Genomic DNA, 23,375 nt, shown 5'->3' with positions numbered 1-23,375 from the left:
TCTGCTACTGGCTTAGTGCTGTCTGTGCTGCAGCCGTTTGGAGCGACCAGGCGCCATCTTCTCAGGCTCACCCAGCCCTGAATTCCCGCGGTTTTGGAGCTTTTTGACCATGGACTCCGCACGAGTGGGGCCCTCGCTTCCCCAGCATGCATGCACTGACTCAAGAAGCTTCGTCAGATGGCGGCAAAAAAAGAAGCTTCGTCAGGTGATGGTAGGACTGAAGCGTCTTCCTGATCTCAAATTGCTACGAGATGTGAGGAATTTGAATTTGCTGTGTGCGTCATGCCTGTGCTACTTATGAGAGTATACTTTGCTTCACTTGCTTTGCATTCTTTTTGTTCAGTACTTTTCCCCTTTTGAAGATTTGTTAGATCCTTTTAGAACAAGAATGTATGCACTCTTGGAATATGTGTACAAATATATTATATATTTGACTTTGAATTGTATTAGCAGTGTAGGATAGAGTCAGTGTCGAATTCTTGTAAACTGATTTTCTCATAAATATAAGAGAAGAACCGCTGTTGTAACCATGATAACATACTTATAGGGGAAGTTGGTTGTTCTGCTAGGACCCTGTAGAGGCCGGTGTTGTAACTGTGGAGAGGAGTATCTGTAGTTATATCAGGATGTAAGATTCGACTGAATCTCGTTAATAAATATGGTGCATCTAGTGTCTCCATGATACTACATATTTGTCTCGGTAAATCGGTTGCATCCGCGCTAATTTCCTAACACATATTTAGACTTGGACTATGAAAGTTTACGCACACAGCACATATGTCGTCTTCACCAGTTTAATGCAGGTATAGTGCATGGAGACTTATGGTCCTGTGATTGGTATATACTACACACCCAAAGAATTTGCAGAAGATAATGATAGGATGAACAACGAAGAAAGAGATGTCCAGAGCATGCGTTCAGATTGCAAAGGCAATTTACTTGTGTTAAATTATGCAGGGAAGTAAGAAACACATGTCATGCTGTCGGTATCATCTTTATTTTTTTTTATCTCTAATAGAGACCTAATTCTTACCTTCCATTACTTTTCATCTCCTAATACCCATAGTCATCCTCAGCTACTGTGATGTGGCTTCCCTTTCCTTTGACAAATTTGCAGCCATCTATTTCCTTCTGCAACCCTTCAGAAGGCGATAACCCTGAACCCTCGGTATCAATAGCAAAGGATGTGTTAAACTAGCACACATAAAAATGAAGAATCCTACCATTCCAAGAAAATGAAAAATCATGATGAGTGCTGAAGAACGTTAAAATGTTTTTGCTGATCTCATCATGGCAGCTGCAATTTATGTACATTTCAGTAAAAAACACTTGTAATTCGGTCCTCAATTTGGCATAGCAACACTAAATGACGCGGCTAGTCGAGAAGCAGAAAAGATGGACATTGAGCAAACACAAACTAACCTCGGGATATTCAGTCGACAAGTAGAACCGGAGCTTCTTGGCGCAGTCGAGTCCACCGAGAAATGTCACCATATTCCTGATCTCGTCCGTCTGCTTGTGCTCCCTCTCCGCCATCTTCTTGTAATCAAGCACCTCCTCGATCTCAGAAAATGTGTAGTCTCCGTCGGTGTCCTTGGTGTCGTGGAGGCTCCACGAATACTCAGGGTACCCGTAGGAGAGGCTCAGCCTCACCGAGTCCAGCTGCGGCGCCTTCTTCACCGATATACAGAGCGGGCGGTACGAGTAGATCTCCAACTTCTCGAGACATTGCGTGCGTATGACGATGTTCCGCGCCTTGTGGACCTCATGGATCTCCAGATGCTCCATGGCTCTGCATCGGTAGATCATCCGACGGAGGTCGGCGTCCGTCGCGACCGCAGGACGCGCAGGCCGGTGATCTTGCTCGGCGCCCGGAGCCGCCAGTTGTAGAGGTCCAGCGAGGTGAGCGTCTTGCAGGTGTACACAGGGGAGGGCAGCGCGTAGCACTCTGTGTACTTGGTGTTGGTGATGCTGAGCTCCAGGAGTCCGCCGCTCCCGCGGAGCTTGCGGAAGACCTCGTGGAACCAGCCGCCGTACAGGCCCATGAAATTGGCATCGACCTCGAAAGCGGCGACCGGCGCGGCGCGGCCGTGAAGGGCGTCCATCCAGCGTCCGGCGTCCTCGCAGTAGTCCTCATCGCCCTCGTCGGGGAACTCGCGGCGGTTGAAGGTGGTGGGGTGGAGGAGCAGGCGCGGGAGCATGGCGAAGACGCGGGGCCAGCGGCGGGAGATCGAGCGCGGTCGTGGCCGCCGCATCGCGGAGCGGCAGGTGGACGAGGATGGCGTGGAGGGTGGAGTCGTCGAGCGCGCTGAGCCGGTCCTCCGCCTCGGCGGCTTGGGCTTGCGGAGGAGAGGGCCTTGCCCTCTTCGTTGCCGGTGGTGTGCTCTCCTGTTCCATGGGTGGGGACGAATGAGAGATGAGTGATCGGATTGCCGGCTTGGGAGGGGAATGGTTTTCCGGCTGATGGCAGGCGTGTTTTTTTCCCGCCAGATTGTGGAAAGCGCGCCATTTTTCTATCCTTTTCCCCTCTTTTTGGGAGAGGAAGTGAGGAACGGTAGGGGTCTTGGCCGACGCAGCCGCGCAGGTCGGTGGCTCGGCGGGTGAAGGGGCGACGGCGTCGGTGAGCCGCGGCGCTACGCGGGCAAGGGGCAGCGGCCAGGGACGCGTATCCTCTGACTTTATGAAGCGGCGAGAGACACATCGAAATACATAATAATACGAGTCTGAGTAATAAGGTAGCGATTGTATTATTTATAAAAGTACTGTAGCAAATAATCTGGTATGTCCGTTTCAAATTTAACAGCTAAAAAATTTAATATCACAATACTGTTTATCCTCTGACTTTGCTAAATACTATTCCAGCGGTGAGGTGACGGCCGCGTGGACGAGTCTGAGGAAGTGGCGACGTGTGAGCCTCTCAAAAAGAATATTAGGTTTATTGTGCTTGGGCCGCAAACCCACCGCTGCTCCCTCTCAAAAAACAAAAATCTTGCTCCAAAGAAAAAACAAAGTTTTCCTCCTCCCCCCACCCCAACAAAAAAAAAAAACAAAATCTACCAGTCTACTGTCTCCCCACTCAAAAAGAAAAAAACTACTCTAGTGTGGTCTCTCAAAAAGAGAGAAAAACTAGTCTAATGTTCTCTTAAAAACTAGTCTAATGTTATGTAGAGTGCACCATAAAAAAGATGGCATATAAATTAATAACGAAAAAAAGTTCCATGTCTCGAGATAGATTACAAACAAGACGCATAGGCATATGTGCACGCGCATGCATGCTATGCTCACACCACAACGGATGGCAATTTCACCCATGGGCGCGAGTCACCACGGTTAGGCACCCAGTGGGGTGCCGACATTGTTTTAAACTCATGGATGATGAAGTATTTTCTAATCTTTCTAAAGATAACGTGGTCAGATGATACGTTGAAGTTTGAACGTTGATGACCTAAAGGTTTTGATCATAATAGATCACTTATCTGTAGTTATCAATAGTACCAAATACGATTGACCTTGCTAAGAAAATTTTTTCTGCAAATTAATTGAGAACACAAGCAAAAAAAAAAAAAAAATAGATGCAATCTGAATATTACTAATTACTAATGATAAACTCAAGTTGAAGTTTCACAAACCGAACAAATAATAAAACTATCGAAAATAGAATAATCTAAGTCTAAACTATGACGGTTACTAAATATATATAAGGAAGATGTGATGAGGTAGATCTAGGGTTGTGCGGCCGTGGAGAGAGGCGCACACAACCTGGGTTTGGACCTGTACACATTTACAAGACCCAATATGCCTAAAATAGTGATGCATCATCTTATTTTATAGCTCTGATTAATTTTTAAGAAATCTAAAGGTGAGATTAGATCCGCTGAAAAAGGCTTATCATAAGCTTTCCAGTAAAGGATGATGCCCCTTTTAAGAATGACTTTGAGTTCAATTAGTTTTGGCATTCGAGAGGTGACTTACAGATGATATTGTGGTGCTTCTTCCATATTTGTAAGCAATAAAATATCAAAAAAATTAGTAGCATCTCATTTTTTACCCTAAAATATAAATAACGAAGAACAAATTCATTTTATACGTATCTGAATAAGTGATGCCCTTTATCAATAGGCCCAAAATTGGGCTAGGTCGGGGCGGGTGAAAGATTTCTGATGCGGACACCCATCGAGCCTCCGAACTGACATTTCTTCAACCCACACGCCCAACCCAACAACTCTAAGCCTAACTTCGGTCCTTCAGTGCTCCACCCGACCAACCACCACTTCCATTTGTCCTCCGTTGGACCGCCGCCTCCGACGCCGTGCTCCCCTGCTGATGCGGCGCCCGCACACTCATCGTTCGTCGTCCACGCCCCACTGCCCCAACCAGACCCCATTTCTTTTCCATTCGTTTGCCCATGCATGCCCCACCCGGAAACCTTGGCAGTCGTTTGCACCAATAGTGTTGTTCCCTGAGACACCAACGCGGCATGTCGAGCTGCCAACAACTGCTGAGACACCAACGCGGGACCTCGAGCTAGAGTCAAAGAAGCCGACCAACCAACCATATCTGTGAGAGAAGAGACCGGGACGCCGTCCTGCTCCTGCCCATTTTGTGCTACCATGGCAAGACCTGCATGCTGGATTGCTGGGTCTCGGGTGCCCACCGGGCTTGGGTGTGAGTGCAGTTGATCAGTTTCTTTCTGCTCATCACCTTATGCACACCATATCTCCTATTTGTGTCTTGATCACCATAAACCATATACCATTGCATCACAAGACTAATTATGATAGGTTTAGTAGAGCTTCAACTTCAAATATTTTTAGGACCGGTCACTTATAGCTTCAGAAATTCTTCGAGCCGGAGTTATGAACAGATTAATAATTATGGGTTGAGATATCTTATTTTTATTTTAGACTAAAAACATATATTTAAATAATTTTATTTTATTCTATAAACTCTAAATCCTATATAGATCTCGGAAGTAGAGTTTTGCCAAATAATATCTTAACGTGTGCAAGTTAAGTATACCAAGTATACATCAAGGACACACCATGCCACTTAGCTCTCGTTTATGCATGCGTTCTTGGCTTGGTCATCATCTTCTCCACGCGTCTCCTCGTCAACGCCCACATCAGCGGCGGCGGCGGCAGCAGCGGCGACGTTGGCGAACTGCAGCCTCAGTCGTCCGCCCTCGCGGTACGCCTGCAGGAGCTCCTTGCCGGGGATCACCACCTCCATCAGTACGAACCGCCCATCCGCCCGGAACGACCTGAAGCACACGCACGGCTTCCCGCCGCGCCCGATCGATCGTATCGGCGGCGGGAACGACAGCGGCCGCTTCCCCTCCTCCTCCTCCCCCGCCCCCGCGGCGCCGGCGCAGTCCACTTCTGTGCGGTCCATACCCGTGTCCTTGCTGTGGCCGCTGAGCGCGGCGGTCTTGACCTCGGTGTCGCCGTCCTTGAGCATGTCGTCGGCGTCCACGGTGCTCTCGGAGCCAAGCCCCTCGGTGCAGAGCAGCAGGGACGCGGAGCTCTTCTTCATGCAGAAGCTCGCGCTCCTCTTCACGGTCGCCACAGTGCTCGCCGGCTTGGGCCTCAGGAGCGCGTCCAGCGACGAGTCGTCCTTGCTCTTCTCGGCCTCGGCGGCGACGTCGAGCCACGACGTCGTGCGGGCAGGAGGGCGAGGCGCCGGCGGCTGCGGCAGGACGGTTCGGTCGGGCTGCTTCTCTTGGAAGTGGAGCTCGCCGAAGATCTCGGTGACGGACGCCGGGTCGATGGGCTTTTTGGGGTGGATGCGATGGTTACACGCCGACAGCGCCTCCAGCAGCGTCGGGTTCTCCGGCAACGGCTTCTCGAACAGCCGCCTCAGCCCGCCGTCCATCGCCATCTGCGAGGCCATCAACTGCTTATCTCACTATCTCTCGAGAACATGCACTGCAAAGAAGCAACAAAAGTGAACCGAAGTTTCAGTTTTTTCTGCTCGTGACTGTTAAGAAACTATGCAATTTGAAAGAGTGCCACTGGGATTTTTCTCTGAATAAAAACGTGTAACAGAGATTATGCAGAAACACAATATGCGTATGTGTATATGGAGATGTGTCACTTTATTTACCTGCAACTGCAAATGAGTCAATTTAATCCAGATATGGTGTCAGGGCTGAGAGCTTGACTCTAATTTTAGTGTTGTTCTGACTTGTGACGCAGAGAGAGATATATATACTGGGAGAAAAGGAGAGGTGGAGAAAGATGAAGGGCTTTCTGTGACTGGCAGTGGAATTGGAATATTTCTCTTCATTTGCAGAAATACAATATGCATAACCGTCACTACAGTGCAGAAAACATTCAGTTTTTTTAATGACCGTCACACTGCAGTGCAATAAAAGCATTCTGTTTTTTTATGACCGTCAGTCCAGCAAGCACAAGTGTCGGTGTTCAGAAATCAGCATCAGTCCTGGGCTGCATGATACATACGTTAGGAATGAAAATTTGCAGTGCATGCAGCTCAAAGGAACCGGCTCCTTTTAACTTATCAGAGGAGTTACAGTGATCGTGATTTTCCTCCCATTGGGAGCCGTTGGATTGGAAGTAGACCATCCAAATTTGATGGTACAGCATGCTACAGTATCCATGCTGCAGTGAAATCAACACACTATTTCTATGAATTGTAACTGTGCTACAGTGTTTTACTGTAAATTACTATTGACTCACTCATAAATACTGTTCCTTGCACTGTTTATCCGTGACGTTCCTTCTCAACATCAGGGGATTTGGTCCCCGCTCAAAAGGGGCATCTTCGAGTGCATGAAATTGTACTTTGCACTAATAACAAGTTGTGTCAATGTTCTGATTCGGTAACAGGAGGTGATCTGTCGTCAGAGTGATCTAGTAGTGACATTTTTCCAGCCTGCACAAATTATGTAGCTCAGGATGGAAATTCTGATAAGGTGAGCATACCAATATGTCTGCCCAAATCAGATTCCGATTTTAAGGGGCGAGAACCAAACAATGTAAAAAAAAGCCTCCCTAAAGCCCTTGCGTCGCTCCATAGGGGCGGCTCGGGCTACCCTTGAAACCCTAGCATCGTCGCCCTCTTCCACCCCTCCTTCTGCCTCGTCGCCACCTGAGCGCGCTACCGAAAGCCCACGTGGCCGCAAGGACGGCAGTGACGGTGCTTTCTCCTCCCCTGCGGGGCTTTCTTCCTCACGGCCAGATCTGGGCGGCAGGCAGCGGCTCGGTGGCGGGGAGGGGGCTTGTTGGGTTGGTCCTGGGGAGCGGCTGGTGGAGACCGCGCTGAGGTAGTGTGTGTGGGCTGCGTCCGCGACCGGGATGGCTGCGCGGTCCTCGGCATGAAGGTGGTCGACGGCCAGGTGAGGTGAGGAGGATCTGCGTGAGCGCGGCCACTTGCATCGCGCGATGACGTTCAGTCGCTCATGCAACCTATTTCACACGCCTTGCGGCGCGAGGGCTTGACCCAATGGTGCGGCCCAGCAATGCTGCGTTGCAGCGGTCCGGTGGCGGCTTCTCACGCCCTTGCAAGGATCTACTCATCGACGTGAAGCCCCGGTTGTGTCGTGCCTCATGTTTGTTTTGTGAAGGTTGCCATTGTTCTGCGTAGGGTCTGTCTTCGTGTTGGTGGCTGAAGCCTGGGATGCTTGCACCGTTCCGCTCTCTCTGGCATGCCTTGGCTCCTCCCCTTATCCGATTGGTCTATCCCCCCCCCCCCCATCTTGCCGCGAGGGCTTTGACGGCTTGGTGTTGGTTTCGTCGGCGGCATGTCTGCGGGATGTTGGCTTCCCTTCTTTTAACCCTGGTGAATTATTGTAGTTGTGGTACAAACGCGATTGGCTGGGAGCACCAGGCAAAAGCCCTTTCGACTTTGTGTCAATGCCAGCGCCGGCGATGTCCTTGGGCGCCGTTAGCTTCTTGGAGGCGGTGCTGTGATGCTCTCTGCCTCTCTGGGAGGTTCTCTGAGTAAAACCCAATCCCAATCTTTTTGGATGAGCGACGGCGGCGTCTTTGACGTCGTGCCCTCCTTGATGGCGTCGTTCGGGAGTCCCTTTCATGTGGTTCGAGTGGCCTCTTTTGTGGGAAAGTTGAAGACTGGGTCTGTGTTGGGAAGTTAGAGTTGCTTGGCCATATTTGTGCGACAAGCTTGGTAATGATGACCCGATTACAGACTCTATTTGTGTAGTAGTGTGCGGCCTCGTGTTGTCCGGGCGGTCACGTCGTTAGAATCTCCGCCGGTTAGCCCTAACTCAACTGTGCAGTTGTTAAGTTTTACGGATCTAGTTTTTCACATAAATTGAGTCAACTCTCTTATTCTTTAATAGCATCAATATCACTAGTGCCGTACTTTGGAAAAAAAAAAGATTCTAATTTCAAGTGGTGCTAGAAGCTTAGAACAGAGCGATGACGACTCGACCATTTTCTCCGGCCAGTAGTGTACTTGTCACTGAGAATAACAGCAATGTGATCTTGAAGAGGGAATAAGGAGCTTCTGAGACGACAGGCAACAAATGATAGCTGAACAGGCAGAAAGCAGGGCAAAAGCTTATTCTTTCCTAACCACCCATCACTGTCTGAATTATCTTTTGTGAACTCTGAAGCATGCCTCATTGTCTGACTGCAACGGCAATTGGTGCTGTCTTCCCTGTTTACACTCTGTGTTCTTCTTCGTGAAAGCTGAAAAATTTACCGCAGATTCAGTGAACCTGTAAACGAAAAAGAATGGAGAGAAGATAGAATAAAGCAACCAGATGCAATGAAAAGGGACATGGATACGGTGCTTGAGAGCTCAGTTCAAACAGTTCACTGTAGTGCAAAAGGCATTCAGTTTTCTGTGACCGCCACTGCAGTGCGAAAAGCATTCAGTTTTCTTATGACCATCACTCCAGCAAGCACAAATTAATGGGTGTTCCGAAATAAGCGTATCAGTACTGGCATGCATGACCCATACATTAGGAATGGAAATCTGCAATGCAATAATGCAGATCAAAGAGGTGTCTTTGTTTTTTAATAAGGGAAAAGAGGTGTCTTTGTAGTGGGCACCAATAACAGGTTGCTTCAGTGTTCTGATTCTGTAACAGGAACTGACGTGTCCTCATGACTGCATGTGCGGTTGTTCTCAGGAATTGGGATTTGAATTTTGAATTCCGGATTTGTAATACACGTAAATGTGCAAATTCCAACGTTGACTGTGGGACATGTGAGGACTCTAAATTTTGACTTTTTAATCTGTTGCTCGGATGGACTATCAGAGACCGCAGTTTTGTAGATCTCGTCAAGACGATTCTATTTTGCTCTCTAACACCCTATTTGGGCACATAGTGAGTCTGTGACAAGTCTAATAAATCTAGATCATTGGATAAAAAAAATAGAGGATAAGGTTGGGGGTCGGTCTCGACCCTAATCCCCACATGATCACTCCCATTCAGCTTGATGCCCGACCAGCTCCAACCCAACCCTAGTCATCGCCTGACCGCCGCCACCGACCATCGGCTCGGCCTGCCACCGTTGCCTTCGGCCGCCCGCTCCAGTCGCCGCTATCACCGGGCCCCTGTGTGCTGCCGACTAGCTGCGGCCAGTGGGGGGTGGGCAGGGGTGCAGAGAGGAGAGGGCCAGCCAACCGGCTAAGAGAGGAAGAAAGAAGGAAAGAAAGAAAGAAGAAAGAGAAGAAGAAGAAGAAGAAGAAGAAGAAGAAGAAGAAGAAGAAGAAGAAGAAGAAGAAGAAAATGGGCGTTCTCAAGATTTGTCAAAATTCATCCTCAATCGTCGATTGCCACAGCAAGGGTACTTTCTAAATAGTCCATAGATGCTTGTGGATAGTTGGGAATAGTTATTTCCATTGTCCGATTAGTGTTTTGGTCAACCCGATGCATGCGGCTACTTAATTTTGAAATTGAGGTTTAATCGGCTTCGAATGCGACCATAAGCTAAAAATTAAAGTTGTAGGTCTAGTCACTATCTTTCCAATGGCGCTAGTCTTGTTCAATTTGGATGAGTGGCTTAGGAGTAATTGATAAAACGATGGTTTCATCCGTCGAAAGTTAGTTCATGTGGTGTTTTGTTCTTCCATCTTCGACCTCGTTATAGGAAGTTCTCGCTTGGTGTCTTGCAAGCTAAGTGGTAGCTGTCTTTCCATAGACCATGGTTGTCATATTTGCTGGGTTTTCGGGTGTAGGAGCGTGTCTCCTTTTATTTTTGATTGTTGTGGCATTTTGGTGCTAATTCATGCATTTGTTTAGATGGTGCCACTTCGAGACGTATCTAGTTCCCACATTCATTGTCGGTGATGGCAAGTAAATGTAGCGGATGGTTACGCTTTAAATTGTTATTCGGTTACCTCCATCTTTTAAATGCCGCACTTACTAATGATTTATCAAATTAAAATGTGGACATGCGTGTTACTTTCCGCCTTCTGAAAATTGGATATTTTCCCTGGATTATGAGGTAAAGGAAGGGGATATGTCTTATTTCTCGTAGTTGTTCATATTCCTCGTATGCGAAGTTGAAGTATATACTTATGTTAGAAGTTGTGTCTTTTGGTTATGCATGAGCTTGTTGCTTTACTATTTACTTTTTCGAAGTTTACTTGGATCTTGAACTAAGAAGCGAAGGAAGCAAGATACGTTGCTTTGCAGTTGTTCTTTATCATAGTATGAAATTCTTGAAGTATTATGCATATCTTGGGAAGTTATGTTATGGTATGCATGAAGCATGTCATACATATATATCTCATGCATTGGAAGTTTTGTCGCCGTCTTATGGCCGCGACCATACTGGTACAACGTCGTACATTGCCTGTGGAGGGGTACGGCGCACATCCTTACGTTGTTGTGGAGGGGTAAAGGTGAGGAAGAGCGTGTCATATGCATACATATGCATTCACATGGATGTCTTTACTTTAATTACTTCGACACTGTTCTTATATTGCAAAGATGTCTTTAATACCGTTTTGGAATGAACTAACATGGTGAGTCATAGCTAGCGGATGATAGTATGTGTTGTTGCTATTTTTGTTAGGCTTAATTATGTTGTTCAGGTATGGTTAACTTGTTCAGCATACTGCCCTTGTTAAAGATGAATGTATAATCAACTGTAGCTTAATAGCTTATTAAAGCAATTCATTTACTGAGATTTTAGAATCTCACCCTTGCTATCTTTCTAGGAACGATGTGAGGTGATGGCGAGCATGTGGGATGGGTAGCTTCATGTCGTTTGCACAATCACCTTCATCTTTTGGTTTATCTGTCAAGATATCTTTTTGGCATTCTATAGATGTTTTTGTTGTATGGTTGACCCGTCGTGGTACTTTTATATGATCGAGGCTTTTTCCTCGTTTGCCAGGATGCTTACTACTAGTGTGAAGATATATTTATCTCTCTATGTGTATGGTGTTTGGTCAGTTATACCTCCAGTTTCAGGGGAGGTGCTACTGATTTTTTTAGGGTTCGGTGGTCTTGTATGTTGGTTTGGTAGCGCTCCGAGCTTATGGCGGTACATGGGGTGTTGCAGGGTTTCTTGAAGGCGATTCGGGAGGCAAATTTGGATCTACCTTGTCGGTGTTGTGCCGATCAGGTCGTTCATCATCATCCCCTCAACTGGAGACCGTTCATTCTTTGTGCTTGCTGGCTGTGAACAGGGATGGCCAGCTCGGACTGCTCCTAGGTTGACAATCAGTTGTCCTTGGTTCCGAATGGGGGTAAGTTCATGGATGGTGGATCACTGGCCTCAGCCACTTCCGTGAAGGGCACCAACGTTCCGCAATCCCCATCGACTTGGGAGTTCACTCAAGCGGCTCGCCTCGCTGGTTTCTCTATTGATGAAATCCTGCGTGCGGAGGAGGGTGTTGTCATTGGGGCTGCTCCATCACTGCCTCTCGCATAGTTGAGGATGTGGCCTTGCATCTCAGAGCCCATGAAGTTCATGCCCCAGTGCCGAGTCTGACGCTTCTTCTTCAAGTCTCTGGGAAGGGGATCCCTGTTCTACAGCGTGGACATGGGAAGAGCAGGGGATGGCTAATGCGAACTTGGCAAGGACCTCTCCCCAAATGTCGGCCGCAATGCGTGGTGGTCCTGGAGGATTTCTTTCCAAGAGAGATTTTGGCGTGCATGTTTGGTGAGTCCAACTGTCAATTTGCTGATAAATCTTTTGATATCTCTGTGCAGGACCCAAAGTCATTTGCGGTAGGTGATCAATGTTCACTTGACCTCAGTAGGAAGGATGTTTTTGGGGCAATTTGGAGGCGGCATGTTTCCATTTGCTCGTGATCACCTTCCAATTGCAAGACGATGACTTCGTGCTCCCATTCCCTATAGAATGCGCCAATTCCCCTTCTTCCTTCTTCCACTCTTTCTCCTTCCTTCGCACAGGTGGTGATTACAGGCAATTGTGCTAGCCCCAATGACACAGCTGATTTCGTCCAGGGCCGAGGGGTAACCGATACTCCGGCTGGCGCCCAATGTGGTGGTGATGCTGGGAAGGAGACTGGTGGACACATCGATGGCAATTCTAGTGTCACGATCGGGGGCACGACCAATCCGGTGCTACGGCTAGGGGTACTGGATGGCAATTCCAGTTCTACGGCCAGAGGAACTAGATGTCCTGGAGTTGTCGTATCCCTTCCTTTCAGAGGTCATGGTCATGGTTAGATCATGTTGGCACAATCAAGTGTTCGTGTATTCAAGTTGCTATCCGATATCAACTTGGCTGGTACTCTCGGTAGGTTTGGTAGACAAACCGGACCTGGTTCAGCTCAAGGCCATCAATTTGTGTTTGGTACTGGTCCCCCAACATGTACTCCCAATGGGCGGTGCCCCGATCTTGGCTATCATCTGGGATATCGGGGGCGCAAGCCAGGAAGACCTTAAGGCTCCTCGAAGGCATAGGAGGAGGGCAGCAACTCAGCTTGGCCGACCGGGGCTGCCTTCCCAAGATCATCACCCCTGGCACCCGAAATAAAAGATAACAAGCAGAAGACAAAGAAGATTTATTGCTTTTGCTGTAAAACAAAAGGGCACTCGATGGAGGCATGTGACGCATTGCTCTACTATGTCATTTGTGACAAGCATGATGGCCGCTAAGCGCCTGATCTTGAATCTCCCAAAAGCGAACGCAACGTTGTTCAGCTTTGGCATGGATAAGGTAGGTTTTCTCCATGTTCCTCAATCTGGTCACAATGGTGCTGACCTTTAGTTACCGCCAACGGCTTTGGTCAAGGTGACAGGTAACCATTTGACTGCATAAAATATTCAAAATGAACTTCGACGAAGGATCCGCTCTGACTGGAACTGGGAGGCAGTTTCATAGGGAGTGGATAGCTATCTTATGGCTTTTCTAAATTCGGACAAGCTTGAGCAAGATGGTGGACGCTGAGTTCCATCTAAAAGCCCACGGGGCTACCATTTCTATTGGAGAATGGAAAACAACTGATGAGTTGAGCCCCTATTTCACCTTGAATTTGTTTGGGGTGCATATAGCGGGTATTCCTTTGGCTTTTCGGCATTATCTGGCCATCTAGGCTATAGCGACGGTTATTGGTGCACCATTGGAAATTGACATGCATTGCCTAAGGAGCCATGGCATTGTTCTTGTCCAGATTGATCTTATGGATGTCAATTTACTGCCCACTAAATTAGATGTGGTGCTTGGTTGTGTTGGGTATGAAAGCACCTTCACCCTCGAAGACCAGGGTTATCCTGACATCCCATCCGCCTGATGGTGATTTTAATGCAGATGAGGGTGATTTGCTTGATGATGACCATGATGCACCACAAGACAAGCCAAAACGAAGGCTGTCGGAGGGTGAACTCCTCAAGCAGGGATCCGGAGGGACCCCCTTTGAGATTCGGTCGAGGGGATGATTCTGAATCTGTTTTGCGGGTGAAATAAATGGACGTAAATGCGATGCAGGTGGGATGGAAGGATCGGATGCAGAAGTAGTAAATGCACTGTAGGTTTTTAGACAGGTTCGGGCTGCACTGAGTGTAACACCCTACTCCTGTGCGTGTGCTATAAATGCTTTGAGAATGTCTCTCAGAGATGTTGCTGGTTACAAGAATATTTGTCTAGCCTAGAGCTTCGGGCTCCTTGTTCTTCGGTGATCTCAGCTTCTGTGCTTGTACTGAGACTCTATCTTCTTCCTCGGCTTCCTGTCCTCAACCTTCTTCTTCTCTGTCTCCCTCCACTTGTCCCTTTCACCGGGGAGCCCACGCCGCTTTAAATACCCGTCGGGGCGGTAGCGTGCCCAGAAAGGGAGGATGCGAGTTCCAAGGCGCCATAAATGGAAAGCAACCATCATAGGCTGTTGCGCGAAGTGATAGGGAGGGTTGAAAACGTGCCCCCGTCTGGTCTGATTTGTCATCATGCCGTTCTGCAATGGACGCCGCGGAGAGGGCCCATCGGGCAGCCACTGAACAGCCCAGCGTGCCCGCTCCGTCTTGTACACCTGACACAGCAGGGCAGCAGGCGGGGCACCTTGGGCTTCGCGATGCTATCCCGAGGTGCACCGAATGTCCCGCAATGGGACCGGTGCATTAAATATCCCCACACTTTCCTACCAGGCCGTGGTAGGAGCAGTTGGAGGTGACAGGCCATGCGTCCTCTTAAATGCGACATCGGCCTTTCAATGGTTGACACCTCACCGCTAGACCTCTGTGGGGGCCACCGGCGAAGGACTTTTTAGGCCATCGGGGAATCGAGTGCTCGGGGGTCACTGTTCACAGCCCCGAGCACTCTCTCCCGGATATGCCCTTTCTTGGTCCTTGGGGAACCGAGTGCTCGGGGGCCACTGTTCAAGGCCCCGAGCACTCTCTCCCGGAATTGGCTGTTCGGGTCCTCGGAGAACCGAGTGCTCGGGGGCCACTGTTCACAGCCCTGAGCACTCTCTCCCGGAACTAACTTCCTTGGGTCCTCGGGGTACTCGGGTGCTCGGGGGCCACTATTCGCAGCCCCGAGCACCCCCTTCCCGGTACTTGGCTTTTCTGGTCGTCGGGGGACTTGAGTGTCTGGAGGCCACAGTTTATGGCCCCGAGCACTCTCTTTCTGACACTTGGTCTTCTCGGGTCATCGGGGAACTCGGGTACTCGGGGACCACTTTTCATGGCCCCGAGCACCCTCTCCCGGGACTTAGTCTTCTCGTACCTCACAAAGATGACCCCCGCGGGAGGGCATCACGTGGCAAACTGCTGATCTGGCCTCGGGACTCGAGGACCCCTGGTTCCTGTGTCACCGACAGCAGCCCTCGGGCCCATTGGCAGGCGATGGCTCAGAGACTGCAGATGGGGCCCTCGTCTTCATCGAGGCCGATCCCAGCAGCGGCGCCATGTGGCCTGCTTTTCAGGCGCTGGTCTCTTTGGCCCAGGCCTCTGGTACGACCCAGCGGGGAGCCGAATGGACACATGTCCAACCGACTCCCGAGGCGCGTGATAACGAGGTGAGCGGCGCATGTGGCAACTGCGTAGTTCGAGGATAGTGCGCCTGGCAACCGTGCAGATCGAGGGAGATTCGCCTAGTGCCTGCGCCGAACGAGGAAATTCGTCTCGCCGAACGCGCCGCGACAGGTGTCGTTTGAAATCCCTAGGATATAAAAGGGAGAGGGGAGCGAACCGTTGCCCCTTTACGCCATCTTTGCGTTCAAGCCTCTTGCTTTCTTTTTCTTCCTTGCGCTCGAGAGCTCTCGCTCTTTCTCCGGCCCACAGCGCCCTCCTTTCTCCCACCCGTCCCAGCATACTCCCCACCACCCGACAGAATGCCGAAGGCAGGGAGCAGCCACCGTGACAAGGGGCCCGACAGCGTGCTGCTGGAGTCACGGATTACTAATGAGGAGGGGGCAGAGAAGGTCTGGAAGCTGATGGTGCCCGAAGGCCAGTGGGAGGCCTCGGTGGTGACACCGGCGAGCTTCCCGCCCATCACGAACCGGCCGGAGCGCATTGTCATCTTCATCTCCTTCATGGCACCCGGGCTGGTGCCGCCATTCTCGACGTTCTGCCTTTAGATCCTCGACACGTTCGGCATCCAGTTGGTCCATCTGAGTCCAAACTCGGTGGTCATCCTGGCGATATTTGTGCACTTCTGCGAAATGTTCATGGGAGTACCGCCGTCAGTGGCGCTGTTCTGCCACATCTTCGTGCTGCGGCTGGCCGGGAAGAAGAGAGGCTCCTCCATCGCGGACGTTGCTGGCTGCTGCAATTTTCGGCTGCGGGATGGCTTGGCGGAGCTGTACATCCCCTAGGTGCTGTGGAGCAAGTGGGACGATTGGCGGTGCGACTGAGTCAGCCCCCACGACCGCCTCGCGCTGCCGGAGGCAGTGGCGGAACCACAGAGGTCGATCTGGGAAGCGGCCCCAGCGGAAGACGCGAGGATGCGGCCTGTGCTGAACCGCATCGACGACCTGCGCCGGGCGGGGTTGACGTCTGTTATGGTGGTGGTAGATTATCTGCGCTGCCGCTTGGCGCCCCTGCGGGAGCGGGCCCGCCCCAGCTGGATGTACACGGACCCCCACGACATCACCAGGACCCAGATCGACGAGGACGGGAACCTGGACAAGGGGGCGTTGGCGGCTCTGCTGCGGGTGGTGACCGGCGTGGAAGACCTTACTCGGGCGGTTCTTCCCTGTGAGCAGTTGGTGCTCTGCAAGGAACCGGGCCGGGTGGCGCTGCAAGCGACGCTTCCCGAGTTCACGCCCAGGGTTTGGTCGACCGGTCGAGGCGCCGGAACCCCGGGACCATACAGATTCCCTGGGTAGATGAGGAGATCGGCGGCGCGCAGAGGACTGGTGGCGGGGACGCCGCAGGTGGCAAGCCGTAGGCAGGCGGCAGGGAGGTCGTGAGTGAATAGACGCAGGCCAGCGGCAGGGGCGCTACTGGCGGCAGGCCGCAGGCCGGCCGTGGGTCTGCCGCAGGCAGCAGCCATCAGGCCGGCGGGAGAGGCACCGTCGGCAGTGGAGCGACGGCCCTGGGGGACAAGGGAAAGCGTCCTCATCGTCGCCGTCACCTCCACAGCAGCGGCCGTCGGTCGGCGGCACGAAGGGGGGAGGCCGGGGCGGCCAGTCGTCCGGTGCAGAATCCGCGACGGAGGCAAGGTCCAGGGCGTGGGGGCCCGAAGACCAAGGCCGGCGCAGTGGCGCTACAGCGGGCGCCCGGACCGACCCGCCACCGGAGACAGGCTCCACGGCGGCCCCTCAACGGCTCGAGGGACAGGGCCCAGAGTTCAAGATCCCGGAGTCCCGGTGGCAGTACCGCGGATCAAAATCAGCGTGAGTCTTCTTCTTCCCGAGCACGTTTTGCCTGGATGTAAATTAGGGGACTAACCTTTCTCTTTTTTCAGGCCGCCCAAGGAAGCCACCGGAGATCAAAGGCGACCGGAGGCACCAAGGTCGGCTCCTGCCCCTAAGCCGAGCGCGCCGGCCGAGCCAGAGCCGCAGGCGCTGCCCTTCCCTGAATTGAGGGCCGCGGCCGAGCCCGAGCAGCCGGCGCTGACCGAGCCCGCCCCGAGCACTTTGAGGGCGGGGCAAGTGGCCGCGGCGAGGGCAGCGCCGTGGTGGCAACAGTAGGGGACCCCGAACGCCTCTGCTGAGAGGGCTCGCAGGGGACCCAGTGCCTGGCCGACGTACAGCCAGGCCGCAAACCCCTTCCGGACGTGCTAGGAAGCGCCCGGGAGGTGATCGAGCGGCTGGAGGCGGCCGTGGCAGGGGAGCGAGCACAGCTCGAGTGGGACCGCGCCGCCCTCGTTGAGGAGAGGGGGCGCTTAGAGGAGGTCGGCCGGCTCTTGGAGGCCCGCATCACCTCGGCCCGCGCAACCCACGAGAGGGTGATGCGCGCGGTGGCTGAGGAGCGGGAGGCCTTGGTGGAGGTGTGTGAGGAGGCCGTCGCCGTGCAGGAGGAGGCCAACCGATTGGGGGAGATGTCACGGCGGTGCGCCGCGGAGGTCCTTACGCGGGAGCGGCTGGTCCGTGCTCGGGAGGAGGCCGTCGTGCAGCGCAAGAAGAATGTGGAGACCGCCCAGGCAGACTTAGCCCACCGGAACGATGAACTCGAGCGGAGTCGCGCCGAAGTCCTCCGTCAGGAGGAGGAGGTTGCGGTCCGCGAGACTGACGTCGAGATCACGGCGATGGCTCAGGACGCCCGGGAGGAGCAGCTTACTCATCGCGAAGCAGAGGCCACGAAGTTTGTGGTCGAGCTGGCTGCCCGGGAGCGGACCCTTGCCGCCCTCGTCAAGCAGGTGAAGCGGGGACAAGCCGAAGCCCCGACGACCAGCGGTGTCCCGACCAGCGCAGCCAAGGGGTTAAACCTTGAGGAGCAGCTGCAAATCGCGAAGGACGAGCTCGAGACCGTCGTTGCCGAGCGGGCCAACATCAAGCTGATGATGTGAGACATCCTTCGGCAAGCACGGAGGTCCGTGAGGGTGGCCAGGCTTGGGTGAGTCAACGTGGGCAAGAAGGGGATGGACCAAGAGACCATCGGCCACATCGCCCTCGGCTTCGAGGAGATCAGCCAGCGCCTGAAGGCTCTTCCTCGGTCTGTGTAGGAGTTGGCCTCCCAGGAGGGACGTGCGGGCGAAAATATGACCAAGAGTCCCCACAGTTTGGTGGTGTCCGGGCTAGGACGGACGGGACTCAGCACCGACAGCCCGCCCCCAGGGTCTAGGTGTTCCCGACCACTCTTTGCTCAAGCAGTAGGATTACCCGAGAACCCCAGAGGCTCGGTAGTGCCCGGGGTACTGCCAAGCTGGCCGAACACCACGACCACCATGAAGGACTTCTGTCAGACATCGCCATTCGTATGGTACACCCGACTACTGTCCGTTCTGTCGTTTCGGAAAAAGCGAGCACGTGGGCAGGGTTTTGTGCGCGAGGAGACCATCTCGCCAAACAGATTAGAATGCGAGGGTCCCGAGGATAACTCGGGAACAATAGATTGCTGAGTAAGTAAGAATGTAAATTCGTATGACTTTAGCCACTCACCGGACAGCTGTCAGCCTTTCGGCCTACCAATCCAGGAGGGGTATGCGCTCCGAGCTCGGGGTGCCCGGGAACTTGGTTCCCACGGACGGAGCGCCTGAGCACTGGAAAGCATGAGAGGGAGCCAGGGGCCAAGCGGTCCCGACCACTCGTGCCCGAGCGGTAGGACTGCCCGAGGACCCCATAGGCGCGAGCAGCGCCCTGGGCACGGAGGCCCTTGTGGTCGAGCTGCTTTCATTCTTGGTTGTTGATCTGTAAGCTTTAGAAAATAGGATAAGATCCTTTGTTTAGTGCGCTCTGTTAGTGCGGTACTTATTATAGACTGCTCTCATTTTTGACCCGAGACCTCTCGAATACCCGGACCGGCGAAGTATACAGACAGAGGCATAACCTAGAGGTCCTATGGTTCGGTGACACCCGGCAAGGACTGACCAAACCGAGCACCGACAGCCCGCCCCTGGGGTCTAGGCTCCCGACCACTCTTTGCTCAAGCGGTAGGATTACCCGAGAATCCCAAAGGCTCGGTGATGCTCGGGGTACTGCCATGGCCCCAGACACCATAGCCTAACACAACAGACTTGGGTCAGCGGCAACTGTCTGCGCGCATACCGATCGGGATTCTTTTATCAACGGGAAAAATGAGAGAGCATGTTTTTCTCGCACAATCAAGCATCTCACCAGACAGATTAAACATATGGATTCCAGAGAGCAAATTTGAAAATAAAAATTTAATAAAAAGCATATATTGACAATTTTGTACAAGATTGGGTGACTTACATGGTTGGTGGTAGCCCTCGGCCAACTTGGGCGGGGGGGGGGGACCCCCGGCCTGATTGGCCCGAGCACAAACATGTCCACCTAAGGATAGAACTTGTGCAGATGCTCGGTGTTCCACGCATTTGGGAGCGGCTACCCATCCTCCGTAGCCAGCCGAAACAAGCCTTGTCACGGGACACTGATCACGGTAAAGGGGCCTTCCCACATGGGGGATAGTTTATTCCTTCCTTCGCGCGACTGAACGCGTCGGAGAACTAGTTCCCTAACCTCGAGTGACCGGGCCTGGATGTGACGCTGATGATAGCGCTGTAGGCCTTGCTGGTATCTGGCTGCTCGGACGGTGGCCCATCGCCGGCGCTCTTCAAAGTAGTCGACGTCATCGCGCCTTTGCTGTTCCTGTTCGCCTTCGGAGTAGGCATGCACCCGAGGGGAGCCAAGAGTGAGCTCGGAGGGGAGGACCGCCTCAGCGCCGTACACGAGGAAGAATGGCGTCTCCCTGGTGGCGCGGCTTGGCGTGGTCCGATTGGCCCATAGCACAGCAGGTAGCTTGTCGATCCACCATTTCCCGTGCTTTGCGAGCATGTCGTAGGTTCGGGTGTTGAGCCCCTTTAGTATCTCAGTATTGGCACGCTTGACTTGCCCGTTACTTCGAGAATGAGTGACAGAGGCGAAGCAGAGCTTGATACCGAGGTCCTCGCAGTAGTCCCCGAACAGGGCACTTGTGAGCTGAGTGCCATTGTCGGTGATGATCATGTTCGGGACGCCGAAGGGACTTGTGATACCGCGGATGAACTGAAGCGCCGTGATCTTGGTAACCTTGATGACTGGAACCACCTCTGGCCACTTAGTGAACTTGTTGATGGCGACGCAGAGGTACTCATAGCCCCCGATTGCTCAGGGAATGGACCCAGGATGTCCAGCCCCCAGACCACGAACGGCCATAACAGGGGGATGGTGTGAAGAGCCTGAGCTGGCTGGTGAATCTGCTTTGCGTGGAATTGGCACGCCCTGCAGCGCCGAACCAACTCGAAAGCGTCCTGGAGAGTTGTAGGCCAGTAGAAACCTTGCCGGAAGGCCTTCCTGACCAGCGTGCGGAACGAGACATGGCCACCGCACTCGCCCTCGTGGATCTCAGTGAGAAGCTCACCACCTTCTGCCCGGGTGATGCATTTCAGGAGGACACCGTCCGTGCCTCGCCGGTAGAGACCCCCGTCTACTATGGCATAGTGTTTGGACTGCCATGCAATCCTCTCGACAGAGGCATCATCCCTGGGGAGGAAAGTTTCTTTGAAGTACCCTCGGATCTCGTCGATCCACAAGGCATCTTGAGAATCGCCGGCAAGCGCAGCGCACTCACCTGGCGGCGACACCCTGATGGGGTTCCCCACTGAGGGCGCCACCTGGGTTCCCTCAACTAAGCTCGAGGGTTCCCATTCATCTTGGTCGGCAGGCAGGACGGAAGGCCATGTGAGTCTTTCTTCAAAGGCTCTGGCAGGGACGCGCGCATGGGAAGAGGCCAGGCGAGAGAGGTCATCAGCCAGAGCATTGTCGCGACAAGATATGTACCGCAGCTCCAGGCTGTCAAAGTGCCTCTCCAACCTCCTGACTTCCGCCACGTACGTCACCATTTGAGGATCCGTGCACTAGTACTCCTTTGACACTTGGTTGACCACCAGCTGGGAGTCTCCCTTGACCAGCAGGTGACGAATCCCGAGGCGCACCGCCGCTCGGAGGCTAGCGACGAGGCCCTCATATTCCGCCATGTTGTTGGTTGCTCGAAAATGCAGCTGCACGACGTACCGGAGTTCTTCACCTGTTAGGGAGGTGAGAACCACTCTAGCCCCCGCGCCTTTCAGTGTGAGGGATCCATCGAAGTGCATAACCCAGTATCTGGGCGCATCGTGCCCGGGATATGCGGAAATCTCTTCTTGGTCAATCTCGGAGACGGGCGTCCACTCTGCCACAAAGAAAGAGAGCGCCTGACTTTTGATCACCTGGCGGCTGACAAAGTGCAGATCGAACTCCGCCAGCTCCACCACCCACTTGACGATGCGTCCAGTGCCTTCTCGGTTCTGGAGGATTGGCCCCAGCGGATACATGGTAACCACCAAGACCTTATGTGCCTGGAAGTAGTGGCGTAGCTTCTGGGAAGCGACGAGCACGGCATAGAGCAGCTTCTGGGCTTGGGGATATCTTATCTTGACGTCTCCGAGGACTTCACTGACGAAGTACACCAGTCGCTGTACACGGCGGGCTCAGACTGCGGCATTACGCGAGGGCTGTCACAGCCCCCGAGCTCAGCGGCGTGGTCGGGGTCGGCCGAATGCTCGGGCTCGACTCCCTGGTCGGGAGGAGCCAGGTGCTCGAGCTCGACTCCCTGCTCGGGAGGAGCCGCGAGAACTCGAGACTGCAAGGGGGCGGCCGGGATCTGGGACCCAGCACCTTGCCCTGAGCACTCATCACGCTCCACCATCAGTACCATGCTCACGACCTGAGGTGTGGCCGAGACATAGAGCAGTAGAGGCTCACCCTCGGAGGGGGCCATCAGTACGGGCGGCGAGGTGAGATATTTCTTCAAGTCATGGAAGGCCTGCTCGGCCTCCGGCGTCCAGTCGAAGCGACCGGTCTTCTTTAGGAGTTTGAAGAGGGGGAGTCCTCGCTCCCCGAGCTTGGAGATGAAGCGTCCCAGGGCCACCATGCAGCCAGCAAGGCGTTGAACTTCCTTGAGTCGAGCCAAGGGTCGTATCTGCTCGATGGCCCGGATCTTCTCTGGGTTGGTCTCGATTTCTGGGCTGGAGACTAAGAAACCAAGGAGCTTACCCGCGGGCACCCCGAAGACACATTTCTCAGGGTTGAGCTTCAAGCGGGTAGTACGGAGACTGTTGAAAGTCTCGGCCAGATCTTCCAGCAAGGTGACGCGGTCTCGGGACTTGACCACAAGATCGTCGATGTAAGCCTCGACGTTGCGGCCAACCAGCGAATCAGGGGTAATGCGCACCGCGCACTGGAAAGACGACCCAGCGTTGCGCAAACCAAACGGCATTGACACATAACAATAAGTCCCCACCGGAGTGGTAAAAGAAGTTTTTTCTTCATCCTCTACGGCCATGCGAATTTGGTGATAACCAGAGTTTGCATCTAAGAAACATAAAAGATCGCACCCCGCGGTTGCATCTACAATCTGATTTATGTGGGGTAAAGGAAAAGGATCTTTTGGGCAAACCTCATTTAAGTCGGTGTAGTCGACGCACATGCGGAGCTTGCCGTTGGCCTTTGGGACGATGACTGGTTTGCCAGCCACTCGGGGTGGAGGACTTCTCGGATGAAGCCGGCGTCAAGGAGCTTACTTACTTGCTCCCGGATGAACTCCTGGCGCTCGGGCGCCTGCTGTTGGACTTTTTGTCTCACCGGCCGTGCGTCCGGGCGCACAGCATGGTGGTGCTCGATCACCTCCCTAGGGATCCCGGGCATATCGGATGGCTGCCATGTAAACACGTCGACGTTAGCCCGGAGGAAGGTGACGAGCACGCTTTCCTATTTGCCACCTAGGTCACCGCTGATTCGGACGACCTGGGAAGCGTCTTCGCCCACCACGACCTCCTTCGTAGGAACGGAGGCATCGACGGTAAGTCGGGGTTTGGATGAAGAGG

General features: G+C 53.0%; 1 protein-coding gene and 1 pseudogene across 1 annotated transcript; both read right to left on the bottom strand.

The window, feature by feature from the left end:
* Window positions 1–1,347: 1,347 nt before the first annotated feature.
* LOC133906578 (putative F-box protein At3g58860) lies at window positions 1,348–2,603 on the bottom strand (annotated as a pseudogene).
* A 2,313-nt stretch (window positions 2,604–4,916) lies between these two features.
* LOC133906333 (protein FANTASTIC FOUR 3-like) lies at window positions 4,917–6,237 on the bottom strand. Its single transcript, XM_062348205.1, has 2 exons — window positions 6,103–6,237; window positions 4,917–5,924 (listed from the first exon to the last, which is right to left on the bottom strand). The coding sequence occupies exon 2, from the start codon at window positions 5,887–5,889 to the stop codon at window positions 5,050–5,052; it is 840 nt and encodes a 279-aa protein (XP_062204189.1). The 5' UTR covers window positions 5,890–5,924; window positions 6,103–6,237; the 3' UTR covers window positions 4,917–5,049.
* Between the last annotated feature and the right edge of the window lie 17,138 nt (window positions 6,238–23,375).

The sequence above is a fragment of the Phragmites australis genome, chromosome 23 (genome assembly GCF_958298935.1).
Source record: "Phragmites australis chromosome 23, lpPhrAust1.1, whole genome shotgun sequence".
Taxonomy (NCBI): domain Eukaryota; kingdom Viridiplantae; phylum Streptophyta; class Magnoliopsida; order Poales; family Poaceae; genus Phragmites; species Phragmites australis.
The sequence above is the reverse complement of the archived record's forward strand: the minus strand, read 5'-3'. Positions and strand labels throughout refer to the sequence as shown.